The 15823-nt window shown below is 43.9% G+C and overlaps 1 protein-coding gene across 3 annotated transcripts in view; it reads right to left on the bottom strand.

Moving 5' to 3' along the window:
- Window positions 1–488: 488 nt before the first annotated feature.
- The window catches only part of LOC139411310 (activating molecule in BECN1-regulated autophagy protein 1A-like), a 99869-nt gene continuing 84534 nt past the window's right edge, over window positions 489–15823 (bottom strand). For 2 of the 3 annotated variants that reach the window (XM_071157469.1, XM_071157470.1), the window contains exons 18-19: window positions 9958–10092; window positions 489–7820 (exon numbers count right to left, since the gene is read on the bottom strand). In XM_071157469.1, coding sequence (XP_071013570.1) covers window positions 7186–7820; window positions 9958–10092 — 770 coding nt within the window. In that variant the 3' untranslated portion in view covers window positions 489–7185. The remainder of the gene's footprint in view (window positions 7821–9957; window positions 10093–15823) is intronic. The other variant, XM_071157471.1, reaches the window with a different exon arrangement.

Genomic DNA, 15823 nt, shown 5'->3' with positions numbered 1-15823 from the left:
TAGGAGGGGATGTGGGTTGTTTACCAGAACCATTTGCCATGAATAAACCGACAAAGATGTGATAAAAATAAAAGGGAGCAAGCAAAAATATCCGTAGAAAGATCATTATTTCCATCCAATGTTACCACTAGGTCCAAGCTCTCAAGAGCAGGAGGTCAGTCTTGAAGATCCTGTGCACAGTATTCTGTACTGTGAACATGACTGCCCCCAATGACATTGTATTGTTCAAATTACTGAACACAAAATGTTCCAGGATTATAAAGAGCTGGCAGGATATGTTGCTGTTATGCAATCAATTAATGCATTATTTATAAGACAAATTCTTCTCATACTGTAAAATAGCAAGAGGGAGAGACTGACAAGGTTTCAAACCAGTCATAACAGCTCACCATGTAAAATAACCACTTCTTACCAGCACAGTGGAAGAAAAATGTATGATATTGTTTTTCACCCTTGAGAGAATAAAAAAAAAAAAGAAAAATGTATTGTTTCAGGTTTTACATTTGTATTTTTATTTGTTTATGATCAACATATATTTTCTAGGATCTTTGGTGTTCTCACAGCACTTAGTTGCACATCGACTACTGTAATATACTGCATTTTACCCTTTAAAGTAGATAGAAAACCCTTCAAATCACAATCTCCTACAACAACAAAAACAGGTCCACTGAAGACACTTCCTTGTTGAGTTCACGTACACTCAGTAGATCACATACTGATACATGTGAGAAAAAGACACTATGGTGAGTCAGTGACAACAGAACAAATACACTCGTGACCTTTTGGATTTTCCATAAAGTAATTGTTTAGGAAACTCATTTTATAAAACACATTTCTGACTTACAAATATATATAAAAAATAAAATAAACAGATTTGATCCAAATTTCAATCATACCCAGAAGGTCACAGACATTTTTATTCTGAAGCACAAACATGTGATTATCACCTGTACGAAAATATTGCAGTGTAATGTCTTCACAATGATTTTGAGATGATCTGTGAACAGTTGTGCAGTTTGATTATCGTTGTGTGGTCAGTGTAAAGCAGTATAACTAAATCTGTTGAGTATGTCATGCGATTACATATTGCCCTTAAATTGCACAGAAAATAAAAACCCTGGAAGTCTCAAAACGTCCTTGGCTGTGGAAAGTGATCGGTAGAAAAACTGGAGAACTGTATGTGGAGATTTCTACTGTATAAACTGTAGTTACACTATTTAACTGTGGTCTTGATTTAATTCATACACAAGCTGCTGATTATTGTATGTTGGTGAACCGAGTAATAAAAAGCACAGATAGAAAGTGAAAGCTGAAACCGATGAGCTTATCGAACACAATGCTGTATGAGGATCAAGGTGGCCAAATCCAATGCTGCCGTTTTGCTCACTGTTTTTCTCCCACTTTAAAACCCAGCAGGACTGGAACCCACAGGGATCAGCATTCAGCTCTACTGCTCAATTTCTCTTCATCTCACCCAACAGTCACCACGAAGCCACTAAGCTCCTGCCTTCTGTTTAAAAACCCATCCTTTCCATTATCCTCCTGACCAACAGGACACTAGAATGCAGTCAATCATATCCTCTTCAAATACAACAGAAAACAGTAAATTCCACAAGTTCAAAAACCAAAAACAACAAAAACATGAAATGAGAGTGCTCAAAAAGAAATCAAAGGGGAAACAAAATAAAAAACTGTGTCAGCTGTCTGCTCCAGTTTCCAAAGGGGAGGGGGATCTTTTCAGGAGCAGAGAGTCTGACAGATCTGGGTTAGTCTGAACCATTCTGATGCCCGATGGGTCTCTTGGTTTGTCTGTGGCAAACACTGTATCCCCTTCCACCCCTTCTACTCCTACCCAGATCACTCCGATATCCCAAGTCCAAGTGCCGTAAATAAGCCTCGGGCCTTCTGCTCTTTCCAAGGGTCGACAGTTAGAAGTGGTTGTAAACTGATTATTTTTTGTAGAAATTCAGAAGGATATTGTGTCTCATAGATCAAACGCTAACATTAAACACATTCAGGCTCAAACAACAAGCATATATTTGTCCAAATCTAATTTCACTCAGACTCTGACGCTATGGGGGTAATCTAGATTTTACCATAACCTTACTGGAGTCATTACAAGCCATAATGGGACCCCTTAATTGAGGACAAATTAAAATGAAGATCGGCATTGTAGAAGTGAATGGTCAGTCATACAGTATAGGATAGGATAGGATAGGATAAACAATGAACAACAAAATATATTTCTCTTTTTGACAATGAAAAATTCTGAAGATGTTTGTAGTAAGATCAGCATATGAACCGACAAATGGTGCATTGATCTCCTAGAAGTGATCTGAACAACAGTGACGGACAGTTGCTGCGGCAAGGATCACATGACTATTGCAACTGGTGAGTTTATATGAAAAGATATGATCAACCTTACGTTATGGCTTAAATTGGCATATCTTCCTCTAGAACCATTATCTTTAAAACATAAATAAACTCAACAGACTCAATCACAATATACTTTTGAGAGAGCGATAAGCACTGCCAGTTGGCTGGACCAACAGTGGCTGAGAGACAAAAACCTGTTCGTAATGCAATAACTTTTCACATCGAAAGATCAAAAAAGTAACCCACTCACCATGGAGCTGTAGTAAGCTGTTCCAAATTCATTAATTCAACACAGTTTATTTCACTGTCAAAACCCACCACCTTGCTAGGAAAAACAATAAATAAAATGTACATTTTTTTAAAAATGCAGATTACTGCTGATTGGCAAACCAATTTTAAAAAGGACTAAGACCTGACAAAGCTGTTTGAAGGACAAAGTCCATTCAACCTAGAGAGCTTTGCCCCTGTGGTGACTCGGAATGCTATACGCATCATCACCCCTGTGCACCTCCAACTGCCTCTCTGTCACAACATCAACAACCCTCAAGGCACCGGGGCAGCTAGTGGGAGGCAAACTGGCCATTTTAAAGAGAGCCTTCTGGATGTACAACACATTATGTAGTATCTCCTTTTTTCGAATTCCAGTTAGCCTTAGATGACTGGGCTCAACATACCACAGTGGATCCAGAGAAGGAATCCTACTGTATAAAAGACAACCGTCACAAGTCATGGGGTGACAGTTTGACAGCGTAGAAGAGTTACACCATTGTCAAAATGCTTCACTTCAAATACTTGGCACAGCATGTGGGTGTTTTCAAGACAAGTTTGGGAAGTTATGAGGCTGCGGATCTAGGGCTCATGATCTAAATGCCGGTAGCATATGTGTACTGTACCCTGTTATTATTAAATCAACCTTTTAAATACATAAGCAATCATGATGAATGTTAGTTTTCCTTTATGGAACAGATGAACCATTGTTGCACACACATCCAACTGCATACTGAACACCTGATACAGGCATTACACTGGGGAGGAAAGGGTAATGGTATTATCTGGCAACTCCCTTGTAGCAACATCTTGTAATGCTACTCGGTTTGGCTTAATATACGATAAATCTTGAATATCGGCAATATTTGCCATCAACGATATGGTTGAGATATTGTGACACGCTAGACCAGTGGTTCCCAAACTTTTTTATAGTCCCGTACCCCTTCAAACATTCAACCTCCAGCTGCATAGCCCCTCTAGCACCAGGGTCAGCGCACTCTCAAATGTTGTGTTTTACCATCATTGTAAGCCTGCCAAACACACACACTATACATTTATTAAACATAAGAATGAGTGTGAGTTTGTGTCACAACCCGGCTCGTGGGAAGTGACAAAAAGCTCTTATTAGGACCAGGGCACAAATAATAATCAAAAATGTTGCTCTTTATTTAGCCATCTTACATATAAAAACGTATTTGTTCATCAAAAAGTGTGAAGAACTCTCCACAGGTTAATGAGAAGGGTGTGCTTGAAAAGATGCCCATAACTCTGCAATGTTGGATTGTATTGGAGAGAGTCTCAATCTTAAATCATTTTCCACACACAGTCTGTGCCTGTATTTAGTTTTTATGCTAGTGAGGGCCGAGAATCCACTCTCACATAGGTACGAGGTTGCAAAGGGCACCAGTGTTTTAACAGCGCGATTTGCCAAGGCAAGAAACTCTGAGCACAGCCCTCTCCAGAAATCTGGCAGTGACTTCTGATTAAATAACATTTTTACAGAACCGCTTGTTGCAATTTCGATGAGGCTCTCTTGTTCAGATATCGGTAAGTGGACTGAAGGCAGGGCATGTAAGGGATAACGAATCCAGTTGTTTGTATCGTCCGTTTCGTGAAAGTACCTGCGTAATTGCGCACCCAGCTCACATAGGTGCTTCGCTATATCACATTTGACATTGTCCGTAAGCTTGAGTTCATTTGCACACAAAAAAATCATACAATGATGGAAAGACGTGTGAATTGTCCTTGTTAATGCAGACAGAAAAAAGCTCCAACTTTTTAATCATAGCCTCCATTTTGTCCTGCACATTGAATATAGTTGCGGAGAGTCCCTGTAATCCTAGATTCAGATCATTCAGGTGATAAAAAACATCACTCAGATAGGCCAGTCGTGTGAGAAACTCGTCATCATGCAAACGTTCAGACAAGTGATAATTATGGTCAGTAAAGAAACATGTAAGCTCGTCTCTGAATTCAAAAGAAACTTGCCAATACTTTGCCCCTTGATAACCCGCTCACCTCTGTATGTTGACATGGTCGCTGCCCATATCATTGCATAATGCAGAAAATACACGAGAGTTCAGGGGCCTTGCTTTAACAAAGTTAACCATTTTCACTGTGGTGTCCAAAACGTCTTTCAAAACAGTCAGGCATTCCCTTGGCAGCAAGAGACTACCGGTGGATGCTGCAGTGTACCCAAGTGGCGTCGGGAGCAACTGCTTGCACGCGCGTTACCACTTCACTATGTCTACCTGTCATGGCTTTTGCTACAGGAGTACAGATACCAACACATCTTGACCACCAAAGTCCATTTGATGTCACAAAGCTGCCCAGTACTTTAAACATATCCTCTCATGCTGTCCTGGTTTCCAGTGGTTTGCAGAAGAGGATGTCTTCCTTAATTGACCCCCATAAACGTAACGGACATATACCAGGAGCTGTGCCAGGCCCGCCACTTCTGTTGACTCATCCAGTTGTAACGCATATAATTCACTGGCTTGTATTCCGAAGCCGTAATTGCTTCAAAACAATGCCATGTCACTGATGCGTTGTGAAACAGTGTTGTTTGATGAAGTCATTGTCAGTATAGTTTTTTTTGGCCTTTTCCCCCAGCATTGTACCAGCCATATCTGCGGCAGCAGGAAGAATTAAGTCCTCCACAATAGTATGGGGCTTGCCTGTCCTAGCCACTCGGTAGCTCACAATATAATATGCTTCTAGACCCTTCTTATTAATGTACCTGTTGCTTTTATACATGTCTTACTACTTGAACGTCGTCTTGATTCTCGCTCGAAAAACTCCCGTGGCTTATTTTTCAAATGGTCATGTTTCGTTTCTAAATCTATGCGCAAGAGAGTGAAGGTTTCCCGCGAGAGAGTAACGGTTAATGTGATTGGATGTTAAGTATTTGACTAGGCTATCTGCATTTGACATTGTGTTGTCATTTCGCTCAACACTAGATGGTTTAATTGTATTTTTGGCAGTGAAACGAGGCTACTCAAGTGAGAGAAAAAAAACTCACCTAAATGTATAGCCCCGTTGGAAAATATAAATGTACTGTTTGAAATTGAGAATTTTTTTTTTTAAATAAAAAAACGATTAGGGGGCCTCCCGGGTGGCGCAGTGGTTAAGGGCGCTGTACTGCAGCGCCAGCTGTGCCATCAGAGACTCTGGGTTTGCGCCCAGGCTCTGTCGTAACCGGCCGCGACCGGGAGGTCCGTGGGGCGACGTACAATTGGCCTAGCGTCGTCCGTGTTAGGGAGGGCTTGGCCGGTAGGGATGTCCTTATCTCATCGCGCACCAGCGAATCCTGTGGCTGGCCGGGCGCGGTGCGCGCTAACCAAGGTTGCCAGGTGCACAGTGTTTCCTCCGACACATTGGTGGGGCTGGCTTCCGGGTTGGATGCGCGCTGGGCTAAGAAGCAGTGCGGCTTGGTTGGGTTGTGTATCGGAGGACGCATGACTTTCAACCTTCGTCTCTCCCGAGCCCGTACGGGAGTTGTAGCGATGAGACAAGATAGTAGCTACTAAAAACAATTGGATACCACGAAATTGGGGAGAAAAAGGGGTAAAAAAAATAAACGATTAGGTGTTCTCCTGACGGCATTGTGCGTACCCTATTTGAACTTTCCAAATCAAAACCGGGCAGTTTATCAGTCAGGCAGTATTAATGTCTTCAAAAGAAGTCTAAATGAGAAGGTGATTATGATATCATAAATAAGCAAAAAAATAATAAGTCTGGAATTATTTTGTCATGAACAGCGCACGGCGATAATAACGAACATGGCTTATGGAATAGCATGTTGTGGATGTGGTCTCAATAAATTCTACTCTGTAATGTAATGCTGCTCTCCTATGTAGTACAAGAGATTCATAGTTATCTTGGGTCAACTACATCTTTGCAAACCACTAATCCACCATGACGACTAGAATGAAACGTTTTGTAACTACCACGGGCGACATAGAACTCTCACACACACAATAAATGTAACTTATAGACATAATCATCCAGTTTCACAATCAAATTGTACCAATGTGATTGGTTAATAAAATGTGCTTCTACTATACCAGCATCTTGCTAATAGTGAGCAAGGGGCAGAGTCCTAACACGTTTTCAAGAACGTTGCAATTTGATCATGGAATTTGGTCCCAGGTGGCATTCGACAACCACCGATCTGAACCCTGATTGTAAAAGAGTCATTCAGGTCCACCTCTCTCCAATGGAATGGCCAAACTGTAGCTTTGGATTCTTGCTCTCAATTAGGCAATGACAAACAAGTCTGAAAGTGGTCAGGGAACGCAAAGGAACACCACATCCAAGAAAGAGACCGAGCCTAATCCTAGGTTGAAGGTAGGTCTCATCCAGCCTACTATTGGATAGAAAACTGAACAGGCAATGGAGGAGTGGGATGAAGTTTTAAGTGCCTAATTTCAATGTCGGGATTCGAAAGCCTCCAGAAAAACCAGTAGTCAATGTAATAAGGCTAGACGGAGGAGAGTCTTCTAGGTAGAGATCAGATGGGTATGGAAAGCACATGACCATCTATCGACTGTAGGGGTCTCCATGGTAACTGGCGCTGAAGTTGTTGTCAAGAGGGGAGACAACAGGGGACAGGGTTGAAGAAGAGGAGGAGGAAGCAGAGGGCAAGTGTAGATCTAGATCATCGACAAGTCCCACACCCTCAAACGCATCGTCTGTGTCCATAGGGGTCCCATCGGCCCCCTCCTCCCCCCCAATGGGCCCCTGAGGGCTGAGATGAGAAGAGACTGTGATGTACTGGGAGGGGAGAGGTGCTACTGTTCGGCTATGGGCCCCAGAGGGCTCTAACAGGAAGCCTGAGCTCTCGCCCAGCTGCATGCTGTGGTGGGTCAGAATACGAGAAGTGGGCTCTGTGAACGACAGAGTGCCGCGGTGGGACGGAGAGAAGGACGTCCAACCACCTCCATCAAGACCCTGACCCCTGCCCTGAGTGTCTCTGCCCCCATCCTGAGCCTCTGTCCCAGTCTGGGAGCCGCGGTGGATGCGGTGGCTAACGATGATGTTGTTACCGAAGCTACCCATGGAGGCCATGGTGGTGCTCTGCTCCCTCTGGACCACGGCCGTCATACCACCCTCGGCAATCAGCCTTCGAAGCCGAGAAACGGCATCTTCCCCACTGCCCTGCTCTTGAGATTCCCCTGGGGAGAGGAGGAAAAGACAAGGAGAGCTTTGTAAAACATACAGTAGGAACAGTTTCAATAGGTTGTAGTTGGTCACTTGGTTCCATTCACTTCCTCAATGTTGGATTTACTTTGCAATGTTCTACTTGCTCAACATGTTGTTTGCAACTAACTACAATACACATATGAAAAACAAAAACAATTTCCACTTCTACACAGATGCATGTCCTCTGCTTGGCGGTTGAGAAACTCCCTCCATAAATGTAACCAGACAGTATAAACTATTTGAGGGAAGGTGGAAGTGGCAAGCATGACGTGATCGAAGTGGGCCTCTTCTCTGCGATTTGACACGGCACGGTGATATCTGCGTTAGCCGTAGCGCTAGCCCTAATGAAGCCCACATTACCTGACAGGGGAAGAATATAGTTACTTACAAGGCTGGCTAAATGTCTTAAGTGTCCAACTAGCCTGGATTAAGCCAGTCCTAAAACAGCATTACCAGTCTGCTCTAGCATCCAGCTCCTGCTATAATACCACATATTGTAATCATATTACCCAGGCAGTTGCTGTTGGTGTAGAGTTCAACTTATCCCAATCACCTACTGAAAGGAAATCAAATATTATTTTACGAGCCTAAAAAAATATATTAAGCAACATCTCGGAGGAAGTGCAGCCAAATATACCTTTGAAACTAGACAGCTGTGTACTGTAACATCAGTGAAGTATGAACATGGGGCAACTCAGTGTTACATCTACCTGTCAAGTACACCTGGTTATTTGGCTTTGCCACAACATGATTGGCTGTTTATACCCATACATACATTTTTTATATTCCTCTAACAGGCAAAATAAGATGTATATGAAGGTTACTGAGGGAACGTCAACGGCCTAAATGTTTTGCAATCGCACTTAATGTGATGCGGAGAATGAAAATGAGAGAGTCAGGAGGCGGTCCTCTAGCGATGCATGGAGAAGCCAGACTGACAGATCAGAGTGCTGTGTGTTATCCGTCAGTCACGAACTCTCCTGGGACTCCGCAAAGAAATTCATAATGTCATTTGTGTTAAAAACAAAGCCACAGTCAGAAGCACACAGAGGGGGGAAAAAAACAAGGGCAGTACTGTAAGGTGGAAACACGGCAACTTAAGCATCTAAAACTTCGGGCATTCGGGATATGAACATAGTACTTTAAAAAAACAAAAACATTATTGTACTTATGGCTGTCCCTTCTACTGAAAACAGGAGGTAACTGCATCTGTTTGTCAGGCACTTAAATAGTTGGAGAACGAAATGTGTCAATTTGGAGGAGTAAAAACAGGCTGTATGTATGTTGTTCTTCATTTGAATTGGGCTCCAAGCAACCATAAAAGTTTATGAACAACGGTATTATACCGTTAATCAGCAGAATACCACTGGGTGTGCCAGCAGGACAGTGGCCCTGGCAGTTATATTATTCTTATGGATGAGGCTACTACTGTACATTGGAAAAACATTCAAAAAGAGATACTGCTTACTATGTACAATATCATAATCACCACCTTTATTTTTCACACCATGTTTGCTGGCAACAGTCACATCCACTCCACAGTTTATGGCTACTGTATTCAATACACAAATTACGATAACTTGTGGTCTATAGACCACAAATTATCATACACGTGTGTGCGCACGTCGACAACTAGGCTGTAATAATCCCAGCCATAATAATGCTCTGCTGCCCCTACAAGGGAGAGGCCATTAATGAAGGGGGGAATATGAGGAAGGAGGCCTCCCCCCCCCCCATTTCCTCCAACCCAGAGATAAGGAGACAGTGACTACTGATCATCTCCTCAGACGAGGACCAAACTCATTTATCACAGTCAACCACTCCCGTGGACTGAATGAATGGTCTTGCTAATGATGGTGGTGGTGGAATGGTGTTGTGATCATAGATATAGAACTGAGAAGACCTTATGATGCGGGTTTTCTTTGGCTCACCTGGAGCTACATTATGGCTCCTATTTGTCAGCTATTTTGCTCTCAGGCAAAGGTTGTCTTGACTTTTAACACTATTTTGTGGCATATAAATGATCCCACAAAAATGCCAGTCAAATTGAGATAAGAGTCTATTTCCACTGAGAATCAGGTGTGGAGGAGGACGACCGGATGAGTTTACCTGGGTTAGCCAAGGTGGTGCTGGCCTCTGTGAAGGCCTCGGCTGACTCGCCATCATCCTGCAGTGTGTGCGGGGGCATCTCAGGCACCATATCTGTGCTGCTGCCTGGATGAAGGTCCCTTATGTGTCCACCGACTTGGAGAGGAAGAAAATAAAACACAGCACGTGTTGAGACCTTGTTCGCCGGGAGAGAAGATGCATCTACTTCAATTTTATATACACTTCTCAAAAAAATAAAGGGAACACTTAAACAACACAATGTAACTCCAAGTCAATCAAACTGTCCACTTAGGAAGCAACACTGATTGACAATACATTTCACATGCTGTTGTGCAAATGGAACAGACAACAGGTGGAAATTATAGGCAATTAGCAAGACACCCCCAATAAAGGAGTGGTTCTGCAGGTGGTGACCACAGACCACTTCTCAGTTCCTATGCTTCCTGGCTGATGTTTTGGTCACTTTTAAATGCTGGCGGTGCTTTCACTCTAGTGGTAGCATGAGACGGAGTCTACAACCCACACAAGTGGCTCAGGAAGTGCAGCTCATCCAGGATGGCACATCAATGCGAGCTGTGGCAAGAAGGTTTGCTGTGTCTGTCAGCGTAGTGTCCAGAGCATGGAGGCGCTACCAGGGTACAGGCCAGTACATCAGGAGACGTGGAGGAGGCCGTAGGAGGGCAACAACCCAGCAGCAGGAACGCTACCTCCGCCTTTGTGCAAGGAGGAGCAGGAGGAGCACTGCCACAGCCCTGCAAAATGACCTCCAGCAGGCCACAATGTGCATGTGTCTGCTCAAACAGTCAGAAACAGACTCTATGAGCGTGGTATGAGGGCCCGACGTCCACAGGTGGGGGTTGTGCTTACAGCCCAACACCGTGCAGGATGTTTGGCATTTGCCAGAGAACACCAAGATTGACAAATTCGCCACTGGCACCCAGTGCTCTTCACAGATGAAAGCAGGTTCACACTGAGCACGTGACAGACGTGACAGAGTCTGGAGACGCCGTGGAGAAAGTTCTGCTGCCTGCAACATCCTCCAGCATGACCGGATTGGCGGTGGGTCAGTCATGGTGTGGGGTGACATTTCTTTGGGGGGCCGCACAGCCCTCCATGTGCTCGTCAGAGGTAGCCTGACTGCCATTAGGTACCGAGATGAGATCCTCAGACCCCTTGTGAGACCATATGCTGGTGCGGTTGGCCCTGGGTTCCTCCTAATGCAAGACAATGCTAGACCTCATGTGGCTGGAGTGTGTCAGCAGTTCCTGCAAGAGGAAGGCATTGATGCTATGGACTGGCCCGCCCGTTCCCCAGACCTGAATCCAATTGAGCACATCTGGGACATCATGTCTCGCACCATCCCCCAGCCACGTTGCACCACAGATTGTCCAGGAGTTGGCGGATGCTTTAGTCCAGGTCTGGGAGGAGATCCCTCAGGAGACCATCCGCCACCTCATCAGGAGCATGCCCAGGCATTGTAGGGAGGTCATACAGGCACGTGGAGGCCACACACACTACTGAGCCTCATTTTGGCTTGTTGTAAGGACATTACATCAAAGTTGGATCAGCCTGTAGTGTGGTTTTCCACTTTAATTTTGAGTGTGGCTCCAAATCCAGACCTCCATGGGTTGATAAATTTGATTTCCATTGATCATTTTTGTGTGATTTTGTTGTCAGCACATTCAACTATGTAAAGAAAAAAGTATTTAATAAGAATATTTCATTCATTCAGATCTAGGATGTGTTATTTTAGTGTTCCGTTTATTTTTTGGAGCAGTGTACTTCAGAAAACATGCGTGACTTGGTGACACCAACAGAATCTTATGTTCATTATGTAAGAGTAAAACTACATCCAGTCAGATTACAACTGTTGACCCAGGTAAACACTCAAACTCATTCAAATCCTCCAAATACAAGCTCATTGTGAATTAAGGGAATTCTTCAAGGTGATCTGTACCAAAAAAAACATACCTCAAAGAGATACTGGAGATCGGTACTGAGTGTAGTACTCTGTACAATGATATATTTGTAGAAATATAGATTTACTCAGAGTAAATAGAATTTAGGAGAAACCTGTTCTATGTTGAACCATATCCCTCAAACATGCTTCCTAAAGAAATGTTTAGTCTCAGTGAGGGGGAGAGGAATCGGATTAGTGCAGTATTTTGTTGCTCCATCTGCGAGGTGGAGAGATGAAAGCCTGCATTGGGTGGCTGCCCGTCTCCCGGTGAGGAGAGTGGGCGAGGAGTGTGTAAAATAAAACGCTACAACGTCCATCACATGTAAAATTGGACTAGTAAAATGTATTCTCACACCACCAAAATAATGGATATCTGATTGTGACATCAAAAGGTGAATATTGGCATGACTATTTTCACCTCTAGATCCAATCAAACCAGAGACTGACAAGGCTAGAGGATTATACTGAAACTCGTATGGCATCAGGGAATTGGATATAAGACCTGTCAGTGGGTGGCATTCTATCTGACTGTTTGACACCACAAGGCCAGAGGCTGTGAGAGTAGCACTCTCTGTGTCAGTCACCTGTCCACCTGCACACTGAACTGCAGAACCTTTTTAGAGTGGAGGTTTTCCCACAGTAGCTTGACAGACACAAATCCATTTAAGATTTTTGCCTTAGAAGTGATGTCTTCAGTGATGGATTCCACCCATATATCTTAATGACGCTTCCTAGATGACAGACAAGCCTTGGTTGGTTAACCACAAAGAAATAAACCATGTACATTACAAAAACTGTACGGGGAAGTTTCAGATCTAAGATGATTCTCATTCAAACCATAAAAATGTAAAATCCCTAACCCCACACATGTATAACCTGTGTAATTATTACAAACTTTTCTATAAACAAAGTTTCCAGTCATTAAACTGGAGGGGTTTCTTGAGGACCCTGATAGTAAATGCTAAGTCCTGGGCGTCCTCTATTGCTACTGTTGATTAGTCAAATATCTAGTCTATTCTCCATATCCCCATCGAACAGCGGGAGGCTCCATTTAAATCATCTTTACGTGGAGTAAGAGAGCGTCTCCTTTATTGCTCTGCCCTGTGTCATCTCCCAAGCGTGGCCCATAAATACCGAAGGTGTTGAGGGAAAGTCGCCTCCGCAACGACACGGCCTCTATAGGTACATGAGGAGGACAAGCGCTGAGCATTTCCTATAGTGTCTCTGGCTCTCCCTTCTCTCTCCCCGGGGGATCAATTATAACTTGGCCTAATAATGCAACTCAGGTGCTTTAGCTTTATCACTGTCCTGCCAGATTGAGGGCGGCTGATTTACATGACCCCAGCGGGACATTAGGGCTCTCCGAGGTGTGTCGCTGCCTTAATGAAAGCATGTGGGAAGTGTCACCTTGTATTTAACACTCTCCTCTACACAAAACGCAGGGTGTCTGGCTGGCTGGAGGGGACTCAACTCAAACAGAAGATTGGCTAAAGTCACTTTGCCAGGTGGGTGGGTGTAACAGAGGTGCTGGTTGGATTATTTTTTGGGGATCCTTCAATACAGCGGGCTTTCGGGAATACGCTAAATCAGAATTACTTAACTAAAATGACACATTAGGCCTTACACAAAAGTTAAAGTAAGACACTAGGCAAGAGTCATGCCGAGTGTTCTTTGAGCCAGGTGTTATTTGAAGTACAAAGGCTCGACTGCCAAGGCATAAATACTGTAGGTGTGTAGTGACTCTATAATCATAACATGCGATCATCTTCTCACAACAGTGCTGCTAATCCATTTCAAATGAACACGTCGAGCAATGCTTGAATACAACTTGCTGAACAAGAGTTGGGCCTGAGGAGTGTGCCGTTACGAATTCAATGCGATGTGCGGAGGCGCGTCCCCAATGCCTGCTCTCTCTCTCCCAACGGCAACACTCCATCAGCCATGCGCTGGAGAGGGCGGCTGAAGAGTCACTTAAGGCATCACAGCCATGGAGATGCCGATTAGTCAAACCAGCCAGCCCACAGTATGAGGATGGATGATTCAGATCCGAATGATACGTAAATATAAACTTCCCTTTGCACCAGGCTCATTGTATAACAGCGCAAATGCAATTGCAAAGTTGTCCATTTGTTGGGGACTATTTATGATGTAATGATTGACCTAGTTATTTTCCCACCCACAGCAATATTATTATGATGAATAAATTCAGGTTTTACTCATTAAAAGCCTTTTCTATGTGATGAGTAATATTAGGCATCCTGATAGTGGTGTTTTGTACCGCCATCATTTTAGGGGAAAATTGGCAAATACACAACTTGCATACAATACGTCCATCTACCATTCTGAAAACTGCTTGGATAATAAACTCAGCAAAAAAAGAAACGTCCCTTTTTCAGGACCCTGTCTTTCAAAGATAATTCAGAAAAATCCACTTCACAGATCTTCATAGTAAAGGGTTTAACAACTGTTCAATGAACCATAAACAATTAATGAGCATGCACCTGTGGAACGGTTGTTAAGACACTAACAGCTTACAGACGGTAGGCAATTAAGGTCACAGTTATGAAAACATAGGACACTAAAGAGGCCTCTCTACTGACTCTGAAAAACACCAAAAGAAAGATGCCCATGTTCCCTGATCATCTACGTGAACGTGTCTTAAGCATGCTGCAAGGAGGCATGAGGACTGCAGATGTCTGTACTGTGAGACGCCTAAGACAGTGCTACTGGGAGACAGGACGGACAGCTGATCGTCCTCGTAGTGGCAGACCACGTGTAACAACACCTGCACAGGATCAGTACAGCCGAACATCACACCTGCGGGACAGGTACAGGATGGCAACAACAACTGACCGAGTTACACCAGGAACGAACAGTCCCTCCATCAGTGCTCAGACTGTCCGCGAGAGGCTGGACTGAGGGCTTGTAGGTCTGTTGTAAGGCAGGTCCTCACCAAACATCACCGCCAACAACATCGCCTATGGGCACAAAAACCAAAAGTCGCTGGACCAGGCAGGACTAGCAAAAAGTACTCTTCACTGACGAGTCGCGGTTCTGTCTCACCAGGGGTGATTGTCGGATTCGAATTTATCATTGATGGAATGAGCGTTACACCCAGGCCTGTACTCTGGAGCGGGATCGATTTGGAGGCGGAGGGTCAGTCATGGTCTGGGGCAGTGTGTCACAGCAATCATCGGACTGAGCTTGTTGTCATTGCAGGCAATCTCTGTGCGTTACAGGGAAGACATCCTCCTCCCTCATGTGGTACCCTTCCTGCAGGCTCATCCTGACATGAAAATGCCACCAGCCATACTGCTCGTTCTGTGTGTGATTTCCTGCAAGACAGGAATGTCAGTGTTCTGCCATGGCCAGCGAAGAGCCCGGATCTCAATCATATTGAGCACGTCTGGGACTTGTTGGATCGGAAGGTGAGGGCTAGGGCCATTCCCCTCAGAAATGTATAGGAACTTGCAGGTGCCTTGGTGGAAGAGTGGGGTAACATCTCACAGCAAGAACTGGCAAATCTGGTGCGGTCCATGAGGAGATGCACTGCTGTACTTAATGCAGCTGGTGGCCACACCAGATACTGACTGTTACTTTTTTATTTTGACCCCCCCTTTGTTCAGGGACACATTATTCAATTTCTGTTAGTCACATGTCTGTGGAACTTATTTCAGTTTGTCTCAGTTGTTGAATCTTATGTTCATACAAATATTTACACATGTTACATTTGCTGAAAATAAAACAGTTGACAGTGAGCGGACGTTTCTTTTTTTGCTGAATTTATATATCAGATAATATTCGATATTATGAAACCTAACTTCAGGTTTGAGTAAGGAAGTAGAACTCTTAGTGTTTCACCTTCTTCAGTGTTTCTTATATATTTGGGCTTCCGAGTGGCGCAGC

The sequence above is a fragment of the Oncorhynchus clarkii genome, chromosome 6 (assembly GCF_045791955.1).
Source record: "Oncorhynchus clarkii lewisi isolate Uvic-CL-2024 chromosome 6, UVic_Ocla_1.0, whole genome shotgun sequence".
NCBI lineage: Eukaryota > Metazoa > Chordata > Actinopteri > Salmoniformes > Salmonidae > Oncorhynchus > Oncorhynchus clarkii.
The sequence above is the reverse complement of the archived record's forward strand: the minus strand, read 5'-3'. Positions and strand labels throughout refer to the sequence as shown.